The sequence below is a fragment of the Heloderma suspectum genome, chromosome 4, assembly GCF_057233095.1.
Source record: "Heloderma suspectum isolate Gila_16-S chromosome 4, 16-S_ref, whole genome shotgun sequence".
NCBI lineage: Eukaryota > Metazoa > Chordata > Lepidosauria > Squamata > Helodermatidae > Heloderma > Heloderma suspectum.
In genome coordinates this window covers 40,992,726-41,011,229 of record NC_139461.1, presented here as the reverse complement: position 1 = coordinate 41,011,229, position 18,504 = coordinate 40,992,726, and the positions used below count along the sequence as shown (strand labels likewise).

The 18,504-nt window shown below is 48.1% G+C and overlaps 1 protein-coding gene across 2 annotated transcripts; it reads left to right on the top strand.

The window, feature by feature from the left end:
- The first annotated feature begins 352 nt into the window (after positions 1-352).
- OSR2 (odd-skipped related transciption factor 2) lies at positions 353-12,194 on the top strand. Of its 2 annotated transcripts, none has more exons than XM_084848001.1 (4): positions 353-786; positions 7,538-8,330; positions 10,028-10,127; positions 11,712-12,194. In XM_084848001.1, the coding sequence occupies exons 2-4, from the start codon at positions 7,615-7,617 to the stop codon at positions 11,784-11,786; spliced, it is 891 nt and encodes a 296-aa protein (XP_084704127.1). In that variant the 5' UTR covers positions 353-786; positions 7,538-7,614; the 3' UTR covers positions 11,787-12,194. The 2 variants fall into 2 exon arrangements, with proteins under 2 accessions (XP_084704127.1, XP_084704126.1); XM_084848000.1 differs by having other exon boundaries at positions 357-786; positions 11,630-12,194.
- The last annotated feature ends 6,310 nt before the right edge of the window (positions 12,195-18,504 follow it).

The window sequence follows — 18,504 nt, the reverse complement described above, 5'->3', positions numbered from 1 at the left end:
GTGTTTTGGCCACGTTTAAGTTCAGGGGCTTGGTCTGAGGTAGCTACTGAAGTTCCTGCAGCTGATGTAGCCAGGGACAGAAGCATATGGAAGAAATATCTGATTTATGAAGCGAACATGTTTTCTCAAAGGAAAAAGTCACCTTAGGTAACATGTAGGAAGGGGGTGGGAGAGGGAAATAGCACTGTCCCTTTAAAGCCAAGTTGCTATCCAAACACAAGTAAACAGAGTGTTGGAAAAGAGAGTGGAAGGCGGGATTTCACAGGGGCGGTCTCAGAACTTTACAACCTCCTGAGCGTTCGGCGCTGGGCGTGGTTAGAATGTTCAAGCCGTGAACATTCGAATCGTTGTGGCTTGGGGTGGGACCGCGGGCGGGGACAGAGCTCCACGCCACTTTGAACTGCTGAAATGTGATGGATCTGGGAGGGGGCCTTTCAGACTTGTATCAAACTTCGCTGGAGTCGAAGTCGAGAGGCTCAAAAAGAAGCAGGGCCGGGCAGCACTTCTATGCAGGGTCACTCGTGCGAGCCGGGACTTCGCCCACTTCCCAGCCGCCAGAGAAACTGGAAGGCGAAGAGGGCCGGCCCCCGAAGCCGCCTCACTGTCTCCTCGAAGCCCTTCCGTAACATGTCCGAGGCGCCGGGGACTCGCCGGCTTGACTGAACCCTGGCGGAGTTTTCCACCTCTCCCGCGTGGATCTAATGCTGCGGCCAAGGCACTAGGGATCGCTGGGCGAACTTGGTCTTGGGAGGCCCGTCGGAAGAAGGTGGCCCGTGGGAGGAGGAGGTAGGTAAGCCTCTTTCACACACGTCCTCTTGACTCTCCCGAAATGGTGCCCCGCGCTGAACGGGGAGGCAACCCGGCTTACAAGCCTGGCTGCGCAGGAAAGGTGCTGTGTCGCGTGGGGTAGCGGCTATACCCGTACAGAAAGTCCCCAGGGGAGCCGTAGAGGATCCCAAACGGAGCTCTGCTCCATATCGATCCAGATACTCCAATGAAGCGTTCCTTGTGGAGCTTTTTTAAAAAAATGCATCCCCTTAAAACGCGCTTAACCGAAAAGGCTGACCTGAAGAAATGCAACACTGCGATCCTGTGCTCGCTTACCTGAGAGTAAGGCCCATTGGACGCAGTGCGATTTGCTTCCAAGTAAACGTGGATAGAGATCGGGCTGCGTGGGTGTCGCTTTGCCTCTCAAGTTGAACTGTCTCGGAGGAGTGGACGTGAAGCTTCAGGTTTACTTTCGGTTTGAATCGCTCTGCCGTTCACACACACTAAAATCTGTGTCTTTTTGCGCACAGAGCCTGCACGCTCCGTCACGTCTGGTTAAATGGCTGGCTTCCCCTAGCCTCCGTAGGGAAGTTTACATTCTCCACTCGAGGCTCGCACGCTAGAAGAGACTTGGCTTAGGCAAACATTCAAAATCCGGGGTGATCCGGAATGGATATGCCTCCCCATCTCCAACTGATGTTTGTGTACCTGATAGCTGAGGGTCGTGGAAGCCTATTCTTAGTTCCCCCACCCCCACCCCCGCCTTCCCCCATCAACAGCAGTTGTTTGTTTCACTCTCACATCAAAGCAAACGCTACTTTCCCTGCCTTTAAGTCCTGGCCATCGGAAGCACTTGAAAAGAAAAGGCAGCGCCAGCCAAAGATCACATCGGGAGGAAGCTTGTTCTGTAGACACCGATCTTAATTAAATTAAGGATTCGGAGTGGAAAGGGAAGTGACAGTGTGTCTAAATAACATCCGTGTTTGATTCGCACCCTGACTACCGGCGGACACTCAAAGGAAAAACACCATACTTTCTGGCCTAATTCCTCCCCACACACTTTCTGATTGTCAAATTTGGCACCTATACGTATTTACTTTATACTGTCTTGTTGGTCCTAGTGGAACTATGGATGTGAATTTAGGATTTCAGCCTACAAACTCGTTGAGAGAGCAATAACTAGTTTATGGTCAGCTTTCCAATTTCTTCTCTCTCTCTCTCCTCCCCCCCTGCCCCCCCCCCACACACTTACTTTGTTTGGGAGGCATTTTACATAGTGGTATTTCTATTTGATACTATGAAGTAGTGTATAGCCACACATACTATGTAATAGAAAATAAATACAGTAATAAGCATAAAATAGATAAAGATATATAGATTCCGATAACTCTTTTAAAAAACAACACCTCTTTGTGTTATGTTGTATACACTTTTTAAACAACAAAAATTGGTAAACTGAAATGAATACATGCATACTACACAACCTAAGCACATTTTTTAAAAAATAGAGAATAATTTTGTTTTTAAAAAGAAGGAAATATAAACAGTAATGTATATCCTATTGAATAAATGAGATATACTTCTATGGAGGCATGTGGAGGATCTCCTTGTCAAGAGGTAAGTCTAAGCAAACAAGGATTTTGCTAAAATCAGCAATATTCTTTTTCGAGTAAACATATAAAATATCCACCTAAATTTTACAATTCTATACAAACTTAGTAGGGAGGGCCTCTTAATAGTTCAGTCCTACATATGTCTACTTGGAAGTAATCCCCATGAAGTTCAATGTGACATTCCCAAGTAAGCATGCATAGGATTACAGTCTAAATGTGTTATAATTTTTAAATTACCAAAACAAATAGTAAAACATATTTTTATAATATTCCACCCCAATTCTAATAATAAAATAATTGTCAGTAATTTTTATATCCCAAACCTTATTGATAGTAATTAATATAAAATAAAATGTGACTGGGTATCACTATCTGTATATGAATGGCCTAGTACGTCCCATCCTATCCACCACCCCTAAAACAGGTTTATGCTGAAAGTAACTGCCACTGGTTCTAATGGGATTCTCTTTTGCTAACAGCTCAGTCCTGTGCATGTCTATTCAGAAGTAAGTCCAACTGAATTCAAAGGAGCTTATTCTCAGGTATGTGTGCATAAGATTGCAGCCAAAATATGTACCCGGGATTCTACCTGGAAGTAAATTTTACATTAATCAGTGGAACTTTCTGTGGTTTTAGGATCTATCTGCAGGAGACATTGTTAATGCAATTCAAATAACCAAGCAGCTTGGAAAGAAAATGCCAAATGATATTGGGATGCAGTTCAATTCTGAACACATTTACTTGGAAGCAAAGGCGATAGAAATCAATGGGAATTACTTCCTAGTAAATGTGCATGATGGAAGCACAACTGAGGAGGAAATGTTCAGGGTGGGGGAAGAGTTCCACATCTCAAATGTAAAAAAGTGGGCATAATATCAGTACTCTGGTGCATTGCATCTATTTTAATACAGAACACAGGCTTTTACATGCAGGATTGTGTGTGTGTGTGTGTGTGTGTTTCAATATACAAGCGAGGGTTCCCAGTTTTTGTAAAGCACATTCCTCCTCCCTCCTCCCCAACGACTGGGAGAAGTATGTGTGCATAATACTGGATAATGTTTTACGTAAATCAAATAATTCTACCCAAACTTATAGGATTACCTTCTTATCATTTCCTACCTTATCATTTGAGGTAGGAAATAATTTGACCCTGGTATATCATTGAAAGTCTGGCAGGGAAGTCACTGAATTCTAAGAGTTTTCTCTCCCCCACCCTCGCCCCCTCGCTCATGGCAATGTCGACCAAGCTTTCCCAATCCGGGGGCGGTTCTTTTGTTGTGGGGAGTTAAGGGGGACCGGACACTCCGTGATTTACGTATGCACTGATTTCTTTATTTTGGAAGGGAAAGCGATGAGTGGTGGGAAAGTTGAATTAGGGATGGAGTTTATAGTTTCGGTTGAATGGGTTGAATGAAACCTTCTGACTGTCACACACCGCCCATTAACTTCCTCCATGCACTCTTGGATCGCATACCGCAGACAAGAAAGGGTTGACTGCATTAATAGAAAAGGGCAGCGCGATCGGCACGAGGTGTCTGGCCCGGGTGGACCCGTCGTCTGTTTATTAAATGGTGATGCAACGCGAAAAAGATGAAAGCGCTTTCGAATGCCTTCCTATGTTATGTGAGAACACACGCAGAGAGACATTTTTCTGATCTCCTCTTCCCTTTGATAGCGGGGCGGGGGCGATGTTTGGGCCTGTAGGTGCAATTGAACAACAAGCGTTCAAGATCTCTTAATCCGAATCGGGTACTCATTTACACTGATGAGCCATCCTCGTTATTGTTATGTATTTTTTTAAAACTGCAAATGTGTAAGTTTAAATAATGATAAGCAGGCAAATTCTTCTCCGCTTCCCCGCGCCGCTTCATTTGTGCAAGATAGACTCTAACCCGCATTCATGGATATAGGATTGTTCCAGATTAAGTAACCAGGCATTTCAATAAAGTGTCAGGTCTTGTGAGCCCCTTCCAACGGATTATTTTAAAACGTGGCTCTGGGTGTATAGAAAAGAGCATCTGAAGGCACTTTTGATTGTACATGAGAGAGCGAGCGCGAAAGGGGGAGAGACTAACAGATGTGGTTGCCTCCGAGTTATCCCAGCAGCCTTTAAATTGTAACTCCCAACTGGATTTCAGTGCCTCTTTATTTTGTTCTTGAAGTATCACATTTCCCACACTCCTTTCAAAAGTCTGAAAAGAGATTCCAAACGTAGTGAGAAAGCGGATCGGGGAAGAGCCAAGTTCCTGGAGCAGAAATGGCCACAAAACGACCATGTTAGACAGGGAGTGGGGGGAGGTATGTATCACATGCTATTGAATGGGCTGGGCGGTGCCTGCCAATAGCACTCCTGCGGGATTGATTAAGACGCCTCCTGCCTCCTCCCCGCCCCCCGCCCGGTCCCAGATCACGGTGCTGCGGCCTGAATCCGAATTCTTCCTTGGTGGCCCACCTGGGAACTAAAACCCACGTGGGAGACGGCCAGCACCGTGCGCTCTGCCCCCTTTCTTGTCTGGGTCGCCGGGTGACCCTAACGGGAGCCGCTGAAAACCAAATTTGGGCGCGGCTGGCTCCTCGAATGAATCGGAATGGAGCGATGGACGCATTTGCGTGGCGGAGAAGGGGAACCCTCCGAGGGGAGCGGGGTGGTCCTAGCCAAAGGTCACGCCAGGCAGGGGCCCGCTTTCCGTCCCTTCGCCTTGCGGGCAGACGGGAGCGCTCTCTCGGCAGTCCTCTTGGGTGGCGTCGTGGCCCCGGCCAGCTGCAAGAGCTCCGGCCGGAAAACAGATTTATTTAGGGCCTGTAACTCTGGGGTTTGGGGTGGCTGGGACGAGTGGCGTTTCTCTCGTTCACTTATCTTGATAAATGAGTTGTGGCTGAGGGAAGAAAAATAAGCGCACCGTCCGGGGAGGCCAAGGCTGCAGGCAAGCCCGCAAGGGCGACCCCCCCTCCCCCCAACGCCTTGCAGAGGGGCTCGTCGCCTCGCTGGGCGCCCTCCGCTCCCCCCGCCCCCCAGCAGCCCCCACCCCCGAGTTAATCCAAAGCCAGCCTCAGCCAGCGGCGCCGAAAGCCCGCGGAGGCTCGACGCCGGAGCAAGGGCCCTCAAGCCGCCCAGCTCCGCGCCTCAAACCCACGCTTTGGGAGCCGCCTTCAGCCGGGCTCCCTTCCACCGAGGCAGGGCGGCGAGGATTCCCGGCGCTGACGCCCCGCTCTTCAAAAACGGCACCTGGGCCATTTCACGCCCTGGGCTGAAGCAGGATGCGGCCCGCACGTGGATTGTATCCTTTCTAGCCAGAACGCGATCTACTGATGCTCGAGGAAGAAGCAGAGCTCCGAATGTGGAAGACGGGGAATTCTGCCCAGGACCCTGGTCTGCGATCCTAAGCGCGTCAACGTCAACGTACGCTCCACCAGGCCGGAGGAGCCCTGCAGCTATATTTACTCGGAAGTACATTCCATTCTTGTCAATGGGATTTTCTTCCTAGGAAATATTCCTTGGCCCCCTCCCAGCCTGACCAGCAAGGCAAGCCGAGATGCTATGCACGCCTCCTTGGGAGCAAGGCGCGCTCAACTCCACAGGCTCCGGAGGACGGAGGGAATGCGGAGGCTCAGACTGCGCTCGTGTTCAGCGCGATGCATGTCTGTTTAGAGATGGGGTATCGACTTTTTTTTGTTCGCGTGTAGCTGAATTCAAAGCTAAGTCCTATACCTGAGGCCGGATTCCAGATCGACTAGTCGCAACAGCTGCAACTCACAAAGCAGTTAACCAGAGAGCCTGGATTCGAAGCGCCTGTTTAGACGCTGGTGCGGAGGATGCTACAGCGGAAGCAAGTTGAACCGACACAAGCGAGGCTAACTTTCAGGTAACGTGCTCGGGACCGGGGCTTCGTCCGTTTTCGCTCGCTAGTGAATCGGGCATAGAAACCATGTGAGGGGATTGTGCTCTCTTACTCTTCACTTCTTTCCCAGGGCAGAGAGGGAATTCTAGGCATATCGCGCTCCCCCTTTTTCCCAGCCTGGCCTGAAACACTGAAGGCAGTCAGTGAAAACGCTTTAGTTTCTCGTTTAGTTTCACAGCCGTCTTAACAGCCTCGTTCTCCCTACCTAAGAACATAAGGACGTCCACTGGGGACGACTCCGGAACAGGTTCGCAGCCAAGGCTCGTCCTTTTGTCAGAAGCCCTCCTGGAAAGGCGCTCAAGCTTCCACCCGTGGCACCACGAGGTCAAGGGGGGCCTGCAAACCGCCAGGCGGTCCGCGGCTCCTGCCCTGCGTCTCTCAGCGCGGCGGAGCGTTCGCCTCGCATTTGTGGGCGGTACGTTTCGCTCCTCCTGGGCGCCGTTTCAGAAATACTAAGTTTGTCGTCAGCTCTGGCATAATGTAACTCTCCATCACCGCACGCATTCCGAAGGGGCGTACTGGTGAAAGAAACGGAAGAGGCGGAATCGGATTTCTCCCCCCTTTAAAGTTTCTAGCCCGCGTGATCACGCGCACTTTGCATGTCACACGTAGGGGTCTGAACTTTGGTTTATGGAGATGTCCGATACTAGGCAGAATAACCTACCCTAAAGTGTGTGCGTGCGTGCGTGCGTGTGTGTGTTCGGGGGGGGGGTGCGTTTGGCCGACTACCTGCCAAGACACCTGCGCTTTCTACGTGATCCCATGTTTGGTTTGGCTCTTTCCAGCCCTTTATAATTTGTGCCCTCTCCTCGGTCAGGTGACGCCTCACCTCCCCAATTTTGCTTGCTCCCCGCCAAGCGCTTGGTTTTTCTCCATCTCATCAGTGTGATCAGTTTGTGGCCTGTAGTTGCTGCTGTCCCGCGAGATCGTTATTTTGCTCCCCACACCCCACCACCAATTCTTTGACGTATTATTATGACTTTCAATCATGTTAGAATCACGCCTTCTCTTTCAAATCCGTATCTGGGGTACACTGTGCCGCCGCTCGCATAGCATCTCTTTGACGTGTGTTTTTATTGCTATTCTCCTTTGACGTGTGTTGCTGTTTATTATTAATGATTATCTCCTTAATAACGATCTGTATCTTAAGGTAACTTCCCCTCATATCAGAACCTGGCCTTCCCTTTCAAATCTGCCAGTGCCGCCCGCCGAATAACCTCTCTTCTTGCCCCCTTCTCTCCGTGTGTTCCCGCTTAGGCTCTGCGCCCCGACAGCAGGCGCCCGTGCGCGCGCTCCGACCCGCGGCTCCCCTCCCGCCAGCCAGGCCCGGCACGATGGGGAGCAAGGCCCTGCCGGCGCCGATCCCGCTGCACCCGTCGCTGCAGCTGACCAACTACTCCTTCCTCCAGGCCGTCAACACGTTCCCGGCCGCCGTGGACCACCTGCAGGGCCTGTACGGCCTGAGCGCCGTCCACACGATGCACATGAACCACTGGACGCTGGGCTGCTACGCGGCCGCCGCCGCCACGGCCACCGGCGGCACCGGGCCGGGCGAGATCAGCCGCTGCTCGGCGCTGAGCGAGATGGCGGCGGCGCAGGGCCTGGTGGAGCGCTTCCCCTTCCCGGCGCTGCCCTTCGCCACGCACCTCTTCCACCCCAAGCAGGCGGCCGCCATCGCCCACGTCCTGCCGGCGCTGCGCAAGGAGCGGCCCCGCTTTGACTTTGCCAACCTGGCGGCGGCCGCCACCCAGGAGGATCCGCCCAAGGCGCACCAGGCGGCGGCGGCGGCCGCGCAGGCTCACGGCGAGCTGGCCAAGCTGAGCGGCCCCCTGTCGGCGGCGCTGGGCAAGCTCTCCCCGGACAGGAAGCCGGCGCGCGGCCGGCTGCCGTCCAAGACCAAGAAGGAGTTCATCTGCAAGTTCTGCGGGCGGCACTTCACCAAGTCCTACAACCTGCTCATCCACGAGAGGACCCACACGGACGAGCGGCCCTACACCTGCGACATCTGCCACAAGGCCTTCCGGAGGCAGGACCACCTCCGCGACCACAGGTCAGCCTCCGCCCTCCCCTGGCCAAGGGAGAAGGCCCAGCCGTCTGGCTAGCAACCCACCCGCACCCCCGGCACACGCCCGTTTCCTTGGAAATCAACCGCGCACCGCAGTGTAGCAGTGACCCCAAGGCTGGGCTGTGAGCCAGCAAGTCTACGGCTCGAACCTTCCTCTGCGGTAAAACCGCTTAGGGCTGCTTAGGGCTATGCACGTCTGGGAGTAAGCCCCAGTGAAAGCAATGGGACTGACTTCTGAGTAGCCATGGATAGGATTGCACTGCACATAGCCCTGAGAAAGCAGCCATATCTCTCAACCAGCCCCCCATCTGTTATTTATTTATTAATTAAATTGATTAATCGCCCATCTGGCTGGTCACCAGCCATAATGTGGGGATAATGATTCTGGCCTACCTTACAGGGTTGTTATAAGGATGCGTGAAATTCAGAACACAAGTTGAAGCCCGAGTGGTCAAAATGCTAGTTGTTATTGTTGATTGATATCAGTAAGAGTTATCTCCAAGGGACTGAAGTTTAGACTGGGTGGGGGGCTGTCTGGTGTGGAAGTGCCATTGATCTGAAGGGGGCTGCCTGGTTTTGAAGTCTTTCTATTTCAGCGGGGCCAACTGACTGTACAGAGAGGGCAGGGGTATAATCCCATTGGCTTCAACAGGGGTTGACTAATCTGAGTCCCTTTCAGTTCAATTGAATTTATTTCTGATTGAACCTAGAATCCAACCCTCACTTGCAGACTTTCTTGAGAAAAGTTCTGCTAGAAAGATCCATAAGGGCCCCCCCAGATCCTTCCTTCAGCTGTTCTTAATGCCTTCTGTACTTGGCTTTCTTGTTTTTTCTTGTTTCGCCTCAGATGGTCTAAGGTTATAAGTACTGTTAAAGGCTTGGTGATCACAGCAAAACACATATTTACTTCTGTACTAGAAATTTACTTGTTAGAAATCCAGTAAGGACATGGCTGGAAATGTCAGCAGATTTATAACTTAGCAAATGTGGATCAAAATGGAAAGGGGAGGAGGCAGGAAAAAGATAAGGGATTCCCTGAAAGGAATATTTCCTCATGCTAATGGGATGTTTGTTCTTTTCTCTCCCATCACCAGACAAACAATAACAAGGTGTTTGTAACAATGTACACATTTGTACAAATAGCCCCTTTCCTCTGTTGCTCACTTTGAGAGGCACAAGAATTTTTGGTCCCTTCTCCTCCCACTACAAGACCTAAATGGTGGGCCCAGTCCTGTTGGATCTATACACTGAAAGGCAAAATGCCTACTGACATTAACCAGGACAGGGGATAGTTCTATGCATGTTCACCTGAAAGTAAGTTGCACTGCATTCATTAGGGCCTCCTCCCAAGTAAGTCTGTGTAGGATCACACCCTTGCAGAGCAATCCTATGCGTTTTTACTCAGAACTAAGTTCCACTTTGTTCAGTGGGCTTACTCCCTAGTAAAAGTGTTTAGGATTGCCCCCTTAATTTGTTAGTAGAAAAGGGCACAGGAGCATTGAGAAAAATTACTGTCAAATGTCTGAAAAGTATAGAGAGAGAGTTGGGGAAAGTGCTTTTGCACAATTATGCTTAGTATAATTTTGATTTCAGAGACTTGAACTAGCTAGAGAGGCTGCTGGTTGTTGTGGCTCTTGCTGCGTCTACAGGTACTGATTCAAAATGCCTCTATTGGCTTCCAGGTATATCCATTCCAAAGAAAAACCGTTCAAATGTCAGGAATGTGGGAAAGGATTTTGCCAGTCCAGGACTTTAGCAGTTCATAAAACTTTACACATGCAGGTAAGGTTAGCTCATATCACTTTAGACAGTTTATTTTAATCTTAATTCTGTTCCAGCTTTTTTTAATGAATGGGTATAAAGTTAAATGTAGTTACTGGATAAGTAAAGAAACACAACTTAAGATAGATGTGTGGTTGTTTTTTTAACTGAAACATGTTCTCTGCTACTGTCCTCCACATCACCTCAATACGCAGAAAGCACAACACAACCCTGTACACTTATTTCACTTGTTCAGTCATTTAATGCATTTTTGTCACATAAATCAACCTGACTCATTCCTTATACAAAAAAAAGATGCATCCTGGGACTCATAGAAGGATCTAATAAGCTTGCTCACATTGTCAAAGGTTGCAATCCTGTGCACACTTACTTGTGAGTAAGTCCCATTGGATTTAGCAGGACTTACTTCTGAGTAAGCAGGCATTGGTTCAGGCTGCATTGGTACAAGACTTGCTTGTTTCCCAAGCGGAAAAGGGTCCTTGAGAAATCTAGCACTTCTGAAGTAGTCTATAAATGGCTAGATAAGACCTGTGCTCTGTTTGAAAAGCTCAGATTAAAGACCTGCGTTGTGGAAAGCTTTTCACTGATAGACATGAAGTATCCCCTGGAAGCAGAGTGGATTAGTATGAGACATTTTTCTGTGAATTCCAGAGATGGGGGAATGTGATGAAGTGAGAAGAACTGACCTTGACAGGCAGGAAGATATATCCACAGGCTGTAATCTTAACCACACTTACTGGGGAGTAAGCCCCTGAGAACTCAGTTGGTACTTCCGACAGGCTGTAAAGTACTGCAGATATGTGACCTGCACCTGGATCCCAAATGCATTTATTGGAAGTAAACCATACCTGAGCTCCATAGAACTTGCCTTCAAGTTAGGCTGCAATCATCAAGTGAGTCAAAGAGTTAAGTGACTGGCAGAAGGTCACCCAGTGAACTTTCTGGCTGAGGAAGGATTTGAATCCAGGTCTCTCTGGTCCAACCGCAACTTATATGTCCTACAACTGTTTAGCTCTCTATGAAGCTTATTGAGACTTGCTTCCAGACAAATATACAGCAAGCGTACTAGCCTTCGATACTCACCCAGGACACTAAGGGCACAATCCTGTGCATATTTATCTGGGAGTAAATCCCACTGAATGCCGTAAGACTTATCTCTCAGTAAACATATATGGGATCAGTCTATAAATATGTGTGCAGCCCAGTCTTATGTATTTTAGAAGTAAAACATATTATTTTCATTTTTACTGCCAATTTGAATGTGCATAGAATTGCAGCCTTATGGGGAAACTACTTCCATTGATTTTCATAGAACGTGGTTCTGAGTAAAAGTGCTTAGGTTGCAAAGGTTTATTTATCCCCCACCATTGTGGTGTTATACAATGTAACGCGGCCAAAAGTGGGGAGTGGGGGAGGAAATATAATGAGTGAACTTTGAAAAACTCAGTAATCCAGGTAGTTTGTAAAGGGTTTAATCCTTTGCTTGCTTCAAATCTGAACAGGAATCTCCACACAAATGCCCCACATGTGGAAGAACCTTTAATCAAAGAAGTAACCTGAAAACTCACCTTCTCACCCATACAGACATCAAGCCCTACAACTGTGAGCAGTGCGGCAAAGTGTTCAGGCGAAACTGTGATCTGCGGAGGCACAGTCTAACTCACACCCCGCGGCAGGACTTCTAGAGCAGCCAAGAACCTCCACAGGGAGCTAACTCTGGCTCAAGGACTTGAACTGTAGAAAAAAACCTTTATGCCAGCGCATGTGCAGGCAGGCGTATGCAGGGGCCTGATCTTCTATCCCCTGGCTCCAGCCAAACCCTCTGTGGGATGGGGTGGGGGGGAGTGGCATCAGCCCCAAGCCTTCTCCCCACATGAGAGTGCAGGTTGATCTCTTGTAGATAACAGCGCAGCTCATTTTAGAGCTCTGTACAGAGAATGTGGTGAAACATGTTTGCTTCCTATAATATTGTCTTACCAAATGCACATTGGTAACAACAAAATTTGGGAATGAAAGTATCTTTTTAAAAGTGTATTTCAAAATAAACATTTTTTCCCAAAATCTCTCATGCTTGGTTTGTATAAATAATGTGGTGTTTTAATCATTCTCTCCTCTTGTATCAATTAAGAATCAAGAGAGTAACTTCTTAAGGGCTACCTATTCAAGCTAATTGTATTTCTACAGTTTACATTATTGGGGGGTATAAGAAAGGGTTCTTAATGTATAAATTATCTGTATGTTTGAAAAACAAATATATTTTCCAAATGTTTAATGGTGCAATCCTATGCCTGTTTACTCAAAAGTGAATCCCATTAAGATCAGTTGGACCTAATCCCTGCAATTTAGCATTGCAGTTTAATAGTACAATCCTATACATGCCTACTCAGAAATAATTCCAGTTCAATGGGACATAATCCCAGGTAAATAGGTACAAATACGCTTATGAGGGAATAGGGTCCATTGAACACAGTGGAATTTACTTCTGAGTAAACATGAAGAGGATTGTGCGGCACAACTGCAATTCTACGCATACTTACTCAAGAGTAAGACTTCTGAGAAAATATCAGTGGATTGGGCTGCACTAACAGTGCAATCCTAGACATGTCTACTCAATCCCATTGTGATCAGTGGGTGGGTCTAGGATTGCAATCTAACAGCACAATCCTCCGCATGTCTACTCTAAAGTAGACCCCACTGAGTCCAATGGGTCTTACTCCCAGGTAAGTGTGTTTAGGATTTCAGCCCGCAACGCTTGCTCTAAAGCGTCTGTCTGTCTAGTATCTGCATCTCTTCTCCCTCCCCCCACCTGCCCGGGATTCTACCCGCAATGATTTAAAGAAAGACAAGCGGGCTGGGAAATGGTTTAAAATCCTCCCTAAACCCTAAAGTGATTTATTAGTAACTTATTGGCAATCAGGCCCCAGAAGCAATAATCAGCTCTTCTTGAGAAAGATTGCCGGAGATGGCCTCCCGCGTAGACTTTGAACGCGGGCGGCAACCCACGGCTTGGAGACAGGGACCTTTACACCGCCGAGGACGAGGCTGCCGCGCGGCGCGGCGCGGCGCGGCGCGAGAGCCAATGGCGCGACGTAAAGAGCGCCCCCTGTTGGGCGGCGGCGGCGCGCGCCGCTTGGGCGGCCGCTCTCTGGCTGCGGGGCCTCGCCGCAGCTGTGCGCGGCCGCATCTCGCGCGGCGCTCTGGCGGGGGCCCCGGGCGCGCGGCTGCCATAAAATCACCAAGCCCCATCCTGCGCGGCCCAGAGCTCGGGGGGGGGGGGAGCTTCGAGGGGCGCAGGCCGGCTAGGCCGCGGCAAACAACGGCGTAAAGTGAGGGGCGGGCGGGCGGGCGGAGGACGAGGCACTCGGCGGGGGCAGGGCTGCGAGGCGGAGCAGCTGCGGAGACGGCCCAGCTGTCAACTCCGGGCAAGCGCCTCGAGGCGGAAGGCTGCCGAGAGCCCTCTGGCCGGCTTCCCGCGCGCCCTGGTCGGGAAACACGCGAAAGTGGCGGGGGCAGCGAGAGGCAGCCCTCGGCTGCGCCGCGGAGGAGGGAAAGGGGCGTGGGCGCTTTGCCAGCGGCGGGGAGCGCGGCCACCCGGGCTCAGCCCCGGCCTAGAAAACCCTCCTCGGGCCCGCAGCCCGGATGGGCGGGGCCCGCCTTGGGGAGTTTGTGGGGCGCGCGGCGGCCTCTTAGCAGAAACGTATTCGAGATTCACGCTGCTAGCCTAAAACACGTGTCTACTCAGAAGTAAGCCCTACCGAGTTCAGTGGGACTTACTCCCAGGTAAATGTGTTTAGGACCGCTGCCTAAATTGCTGAATTTAGGCAGCAGTCTTAAAACACATGTACTTGGGACTGTGTTTTTAACATTCAGACAAACAAGTTTATTTGAACAGCATTTGTTGCAGTTAATTGCTAATAGCTCCTAATAAGTATAGCAAAGTTATCAATACAGGTCAAGGTAATCAGTTGTGGTTCTGGCATGCATGCATAGGTGGGTATCGCTGCTTATGATACTTACAGAGGCCTAGTCTACACATGTAGTAAAAAGAGGTGGTAGAGTTAATTTTCTAGCATAGACTGTACCATCTTCAGATCACAGGTCGGGGGATTTATCTCAGTATGAGGCAGATTTATATATAATATACCTCACACTGATTCAGACTGTTGGCCTACATGGTTCAGCATTGTCTACACTGACCGGCAGGTTCTACCCAGAGTTCTACAGAGGTGACTTTCCCAGCCCTCCTGAAGACACCAGGACCAGGTACTGAACCAGGGACCTTCTGAATGCAAACCATGTTCTCTACCACTGAGGTAATGTTTCGTTTTTTAAAAAAACTCCCTGAAAATAGAAAACTAGCACACAGAGAGCCTTTCGGAGAGAGCCTTTCTCCCTGTTGTGCTAGACTTTACTTGGTGGGTTTTACTGTTAAATGTAAGGGAGCATTCCAAAACACTGGCATCCCCCAACTACAGTCGTAGACCAGGCCTCAGTGTGGTCAACCAATGAATTGTTCAGAAACACGGGCCCTCCTGAGAAACAGTAGAGGCACTAGGTAATTTTAGACCTTGGACTTAATGGTCTTAGAGGGGGGGGCTTTACCATGCTCATGTTTATTTCAGTTGTGAGGTACACAACTAATATTTCCCTTTCCCCTTCCTCCCACTGCCATTCCATACTTTAAAACTACTTCTACATTCCTGATACTCTAGAAAACAACAAAACTGTTTGCAACCGTAATTAAAACAACACTCTGAGCGTGTGCAGTTTTACATTTTAAACTCACTAAAATCATACCACCATCATGACTACAGGAATAAAATGGAATCACTCCCTGGGTGATTGTGTGTGTGCGTGTGTGTGTGTGTGCGCGTGCATGCGCGGGGGGGGGCTGGCTGTAGGTCCCTGTAGGAACCTATGGCTTCACGCTCCAGCCATAGGTACACCACTGCTGAGAAACAATGCCATGAGTTCTGTCTGTGGCAGCCCAGCCCTCCCTAAATAGCACCCGTGCAAATGAGTGAGGTAAAGATGTGGTTACTTAATGATGAGGGGGAAGCTACCACATGTGCTCAGATGTGCTCTTCTTTATTGTTAGTTCACGTGCTCCAGAGCTGAGCTTTGGCATGGAAAAAGATGCTGGCTTGGAGCCCTGGCTCAGATTAAGTATAACGGTCACAGGGTCAGGAAAATGCTACAGCCAATGTTCACGATGTGGTATTCTAGCTTTGGAGTTACAGGCTTGAAAGCCCGTTAACTACACAGTGCACACTGGTTGGTTCTAGTAAATTTGACATTTTACCAAGCGATCCTACAAACGTTACAACTGGTGTCAACATGAATATTGGTTACAGCCCTACTTTATAGGTTTAATTTGAATGTGTGAAATATCTTACATTTACATTTTTAAAACCTAAGCAGCAAGCTTGAGGCAGCCCCTGACACCCAATATTTCAGACCACATATGCTTATTGCCCAGGAGCTATATCTATCAGGTATTAAAAAGAATCCAAACAAGTACTCTTAAAATACAATGATTTGAGGCAGTTTACTCTTGAAGGAACCTAGACTTTGAAGTTTGCCATGAATCTCCCCATAGCCACAGAAATCTCTTCCTCCTCCACTGAAATCTCAAATTGCACCCAATAATATGTCTTTATCGGGGGGGGGGGGGGCTAATCTAGGTCTGTGCGTGTGTATTGATTTTTATGTTCACTCTACATTTGAGTGATTAAATACAATGGTATAAAATAAAAGAACATTTGGGCTCAGTGTCTTCTTAATGTGAGCGTTCCTAATAGCGTTGAGGACAAATCTGTATACTTAACAAAGCACCATGACATGAATGGAATGGGGCAGTCTTTCAGTGTAGTTTTCCGTTTCATTTATAACAGGATGTTTGCAGGGCTTACATTTGTAACACTGACCTAAAAATCTGAAACCGACATAAGACAATGCAAAAGCTCTTACTAAAAATATTCAGGCAGCTGGAAGCAACAGTACAGAAGTACAGAGACTGGACAGCTCATGTCCATGAATTCTGCAAGGAACAGCTCCATAATACTAAGATATGGAACTTCATTATACCTGTCATGATTTTCAACCACAGCCACATGCTAATGGGGGAGATGGATATCAAATATCTTTAGCACCCCTGATATGAAGTAGGGCAGGACCCAAGGTTACTTATCCAACATTTACTTGAGGGAGAGAATTTCAGGCTCCAGGAAAGGGGGGGGGGATGTGTGTGGGGGTCCTGAAATATTTTGAATGTTTTCAAGGTATTGGTGCAGTGCAATGTGCAGTGTAGCTGCCTGTTCTTAGAAGCAAAAGCAGCAGCAGCAGTACTTGGTAGTTATCAAGAGAAAATACATTTTAACTTAAAAAACACACACACAGAAAACCATTGCCACTGACTACTACAAAAAGCGTCTTCCATAATCATCATTAATGTTTGCCCTGGTGTCTGAAAATACACACACACATTTCAGCTCTAGTACAAATAGGAGGTTTCCAGAGAAGCATTGGGGAACCTGCACCCCTCCAGAGGTTGTTGGATTTCAGTCCCCTTCAGCCCCAGCCACCATGGCCCAATGGTCAGAGATGCTGGGAGTTGTAGTCCAGCAACATCCAGAGGGCCAAAAATTCCCTACCCTTTGAGGATAAAGAGCTTGTGAAACATTTCAAGTTTCCTTCCGTTCTTACAATACTTTAACGTTCCACAAAAGTGAGCCACATGGGAAGTTTCCAAATTGTATGTGAGAATGTCGTTGCTATCCAAGAAACAAAAGGCAACTACATACTGATGTAAGTGGGTGTGTAATTGCCCACTTCAATGGGGATTCCTTTTCTCCTAGACTCTATTTGTTGTACTAATTTGTGCAAATTGTAGGATGAAATGTACTTGTTGCGCCTGAGGAAGTTTCCCCATCCTCCTAATCCCTAACATTAGTGATCCAGTGTGGTATGGACTGGGGCTCAAGAGATCTGGGTTCTAGTCCCCACTCAGCCATGACGCTGACTGGGTGACTTTTGGCCAGTCACTGACTCTCAGCCTAATCTACTTCACAGGGTTGTGGGGATAAAATGGAGAGGAGAAGGACTATGTAGGTCACCTTGGGTTCCTTGCAAGAGGAAAGAAGCTGGGATATAAATGCAATAATAAATAAATACAAATAAAATAATATCAGATGCATGGTGCCATGACATCACAGCCAGTGTCACTTTTCTACCGTGATCAGGATCGCTGCAGCACAAGGCCAGGCCAGCTAGTAAGTTCTTCCACCCTGGAACCTGGATACACAAGCTGGCATCCCCCTTAGATGTGGAAACTGACCTGTGAAGTCTGCGGAAAATCTTGTATTTTCTTTGGCAAGGAGCAGCTAGTTTTGAACAGCATGCCTTGGAGTGCCCTCCTATTTCCTTTCGGTCTCAGCTAAACCGCTTTAGACTGCAAGTAGGAGCTCACATGAATGAATCTTCTTCATGAAATTTTTAAAAATCCATATAGAAAACCAGCATGTTAGAGAGGGAGGAGCAACGCTGAACTAAAACCTATCTAGTTTTCTATGTGGAGGATTTCTCTATTTGTTTGGTACAAAGTAGTATTCCATCATGTGAACTCCTGCCTGCAGTCTCAAATAGTACAGCCCAAACACAGGTTTGCCACTTCAGAGAGGACTAGGCCTATGTACGGAGCTGCTCTAGGCTTTGTAATGTCCAAAATCATGCTATTTGAAAAATGCAGATCAACTGGCGAGCAATTTGTCCTCCTAAGGTATTACTCCAGAAACGCAAGGAGCATTTAGCCAGGGCGAATCGTGCAGCCAAGTCTTAGCAAAAAGCAAGTGCTTCCAGATACCACAAGATCAATGAAAGGGAGGTTCATCTTAATTGGGAGAGGGAACTAATTTTGTGACATCTTTCAACATGTCCTTAAAGAAAGAGGTTACAATTTAAGACCCAAAGCAAACACATCTGTGACTGTTTCACCTTGAAGTGAAATACCAGTGTGTTTCATATTTGGGTTATTATAGAACCGCCATACCATACTTAATTGTTTTATTGAGACAACAAGGAACCAAGCTGGTCTCAAATGAACACTGTTGTTTATTACATTTATATCCTGCCTTTTCCTCCCATGCGAGTAACCCAAGGTGGTTCCTTTTTGTTAAGGTCGTCACAAGAAATAAATTGAACCAATGGACTATATTGGGTGGTCCAAACAGAGAAGTAACGCAACCACTTTAATTAGATATGTTCATTGATCTATATTTTGAATTCTAGACTGAAAAAGATTAGCAGCCATATCACACTTCTTGCTAAATTAGAGAAGTTGGAAACTGAGAGTCCCAAGCTCCATTAAAAGCCCCCGCTA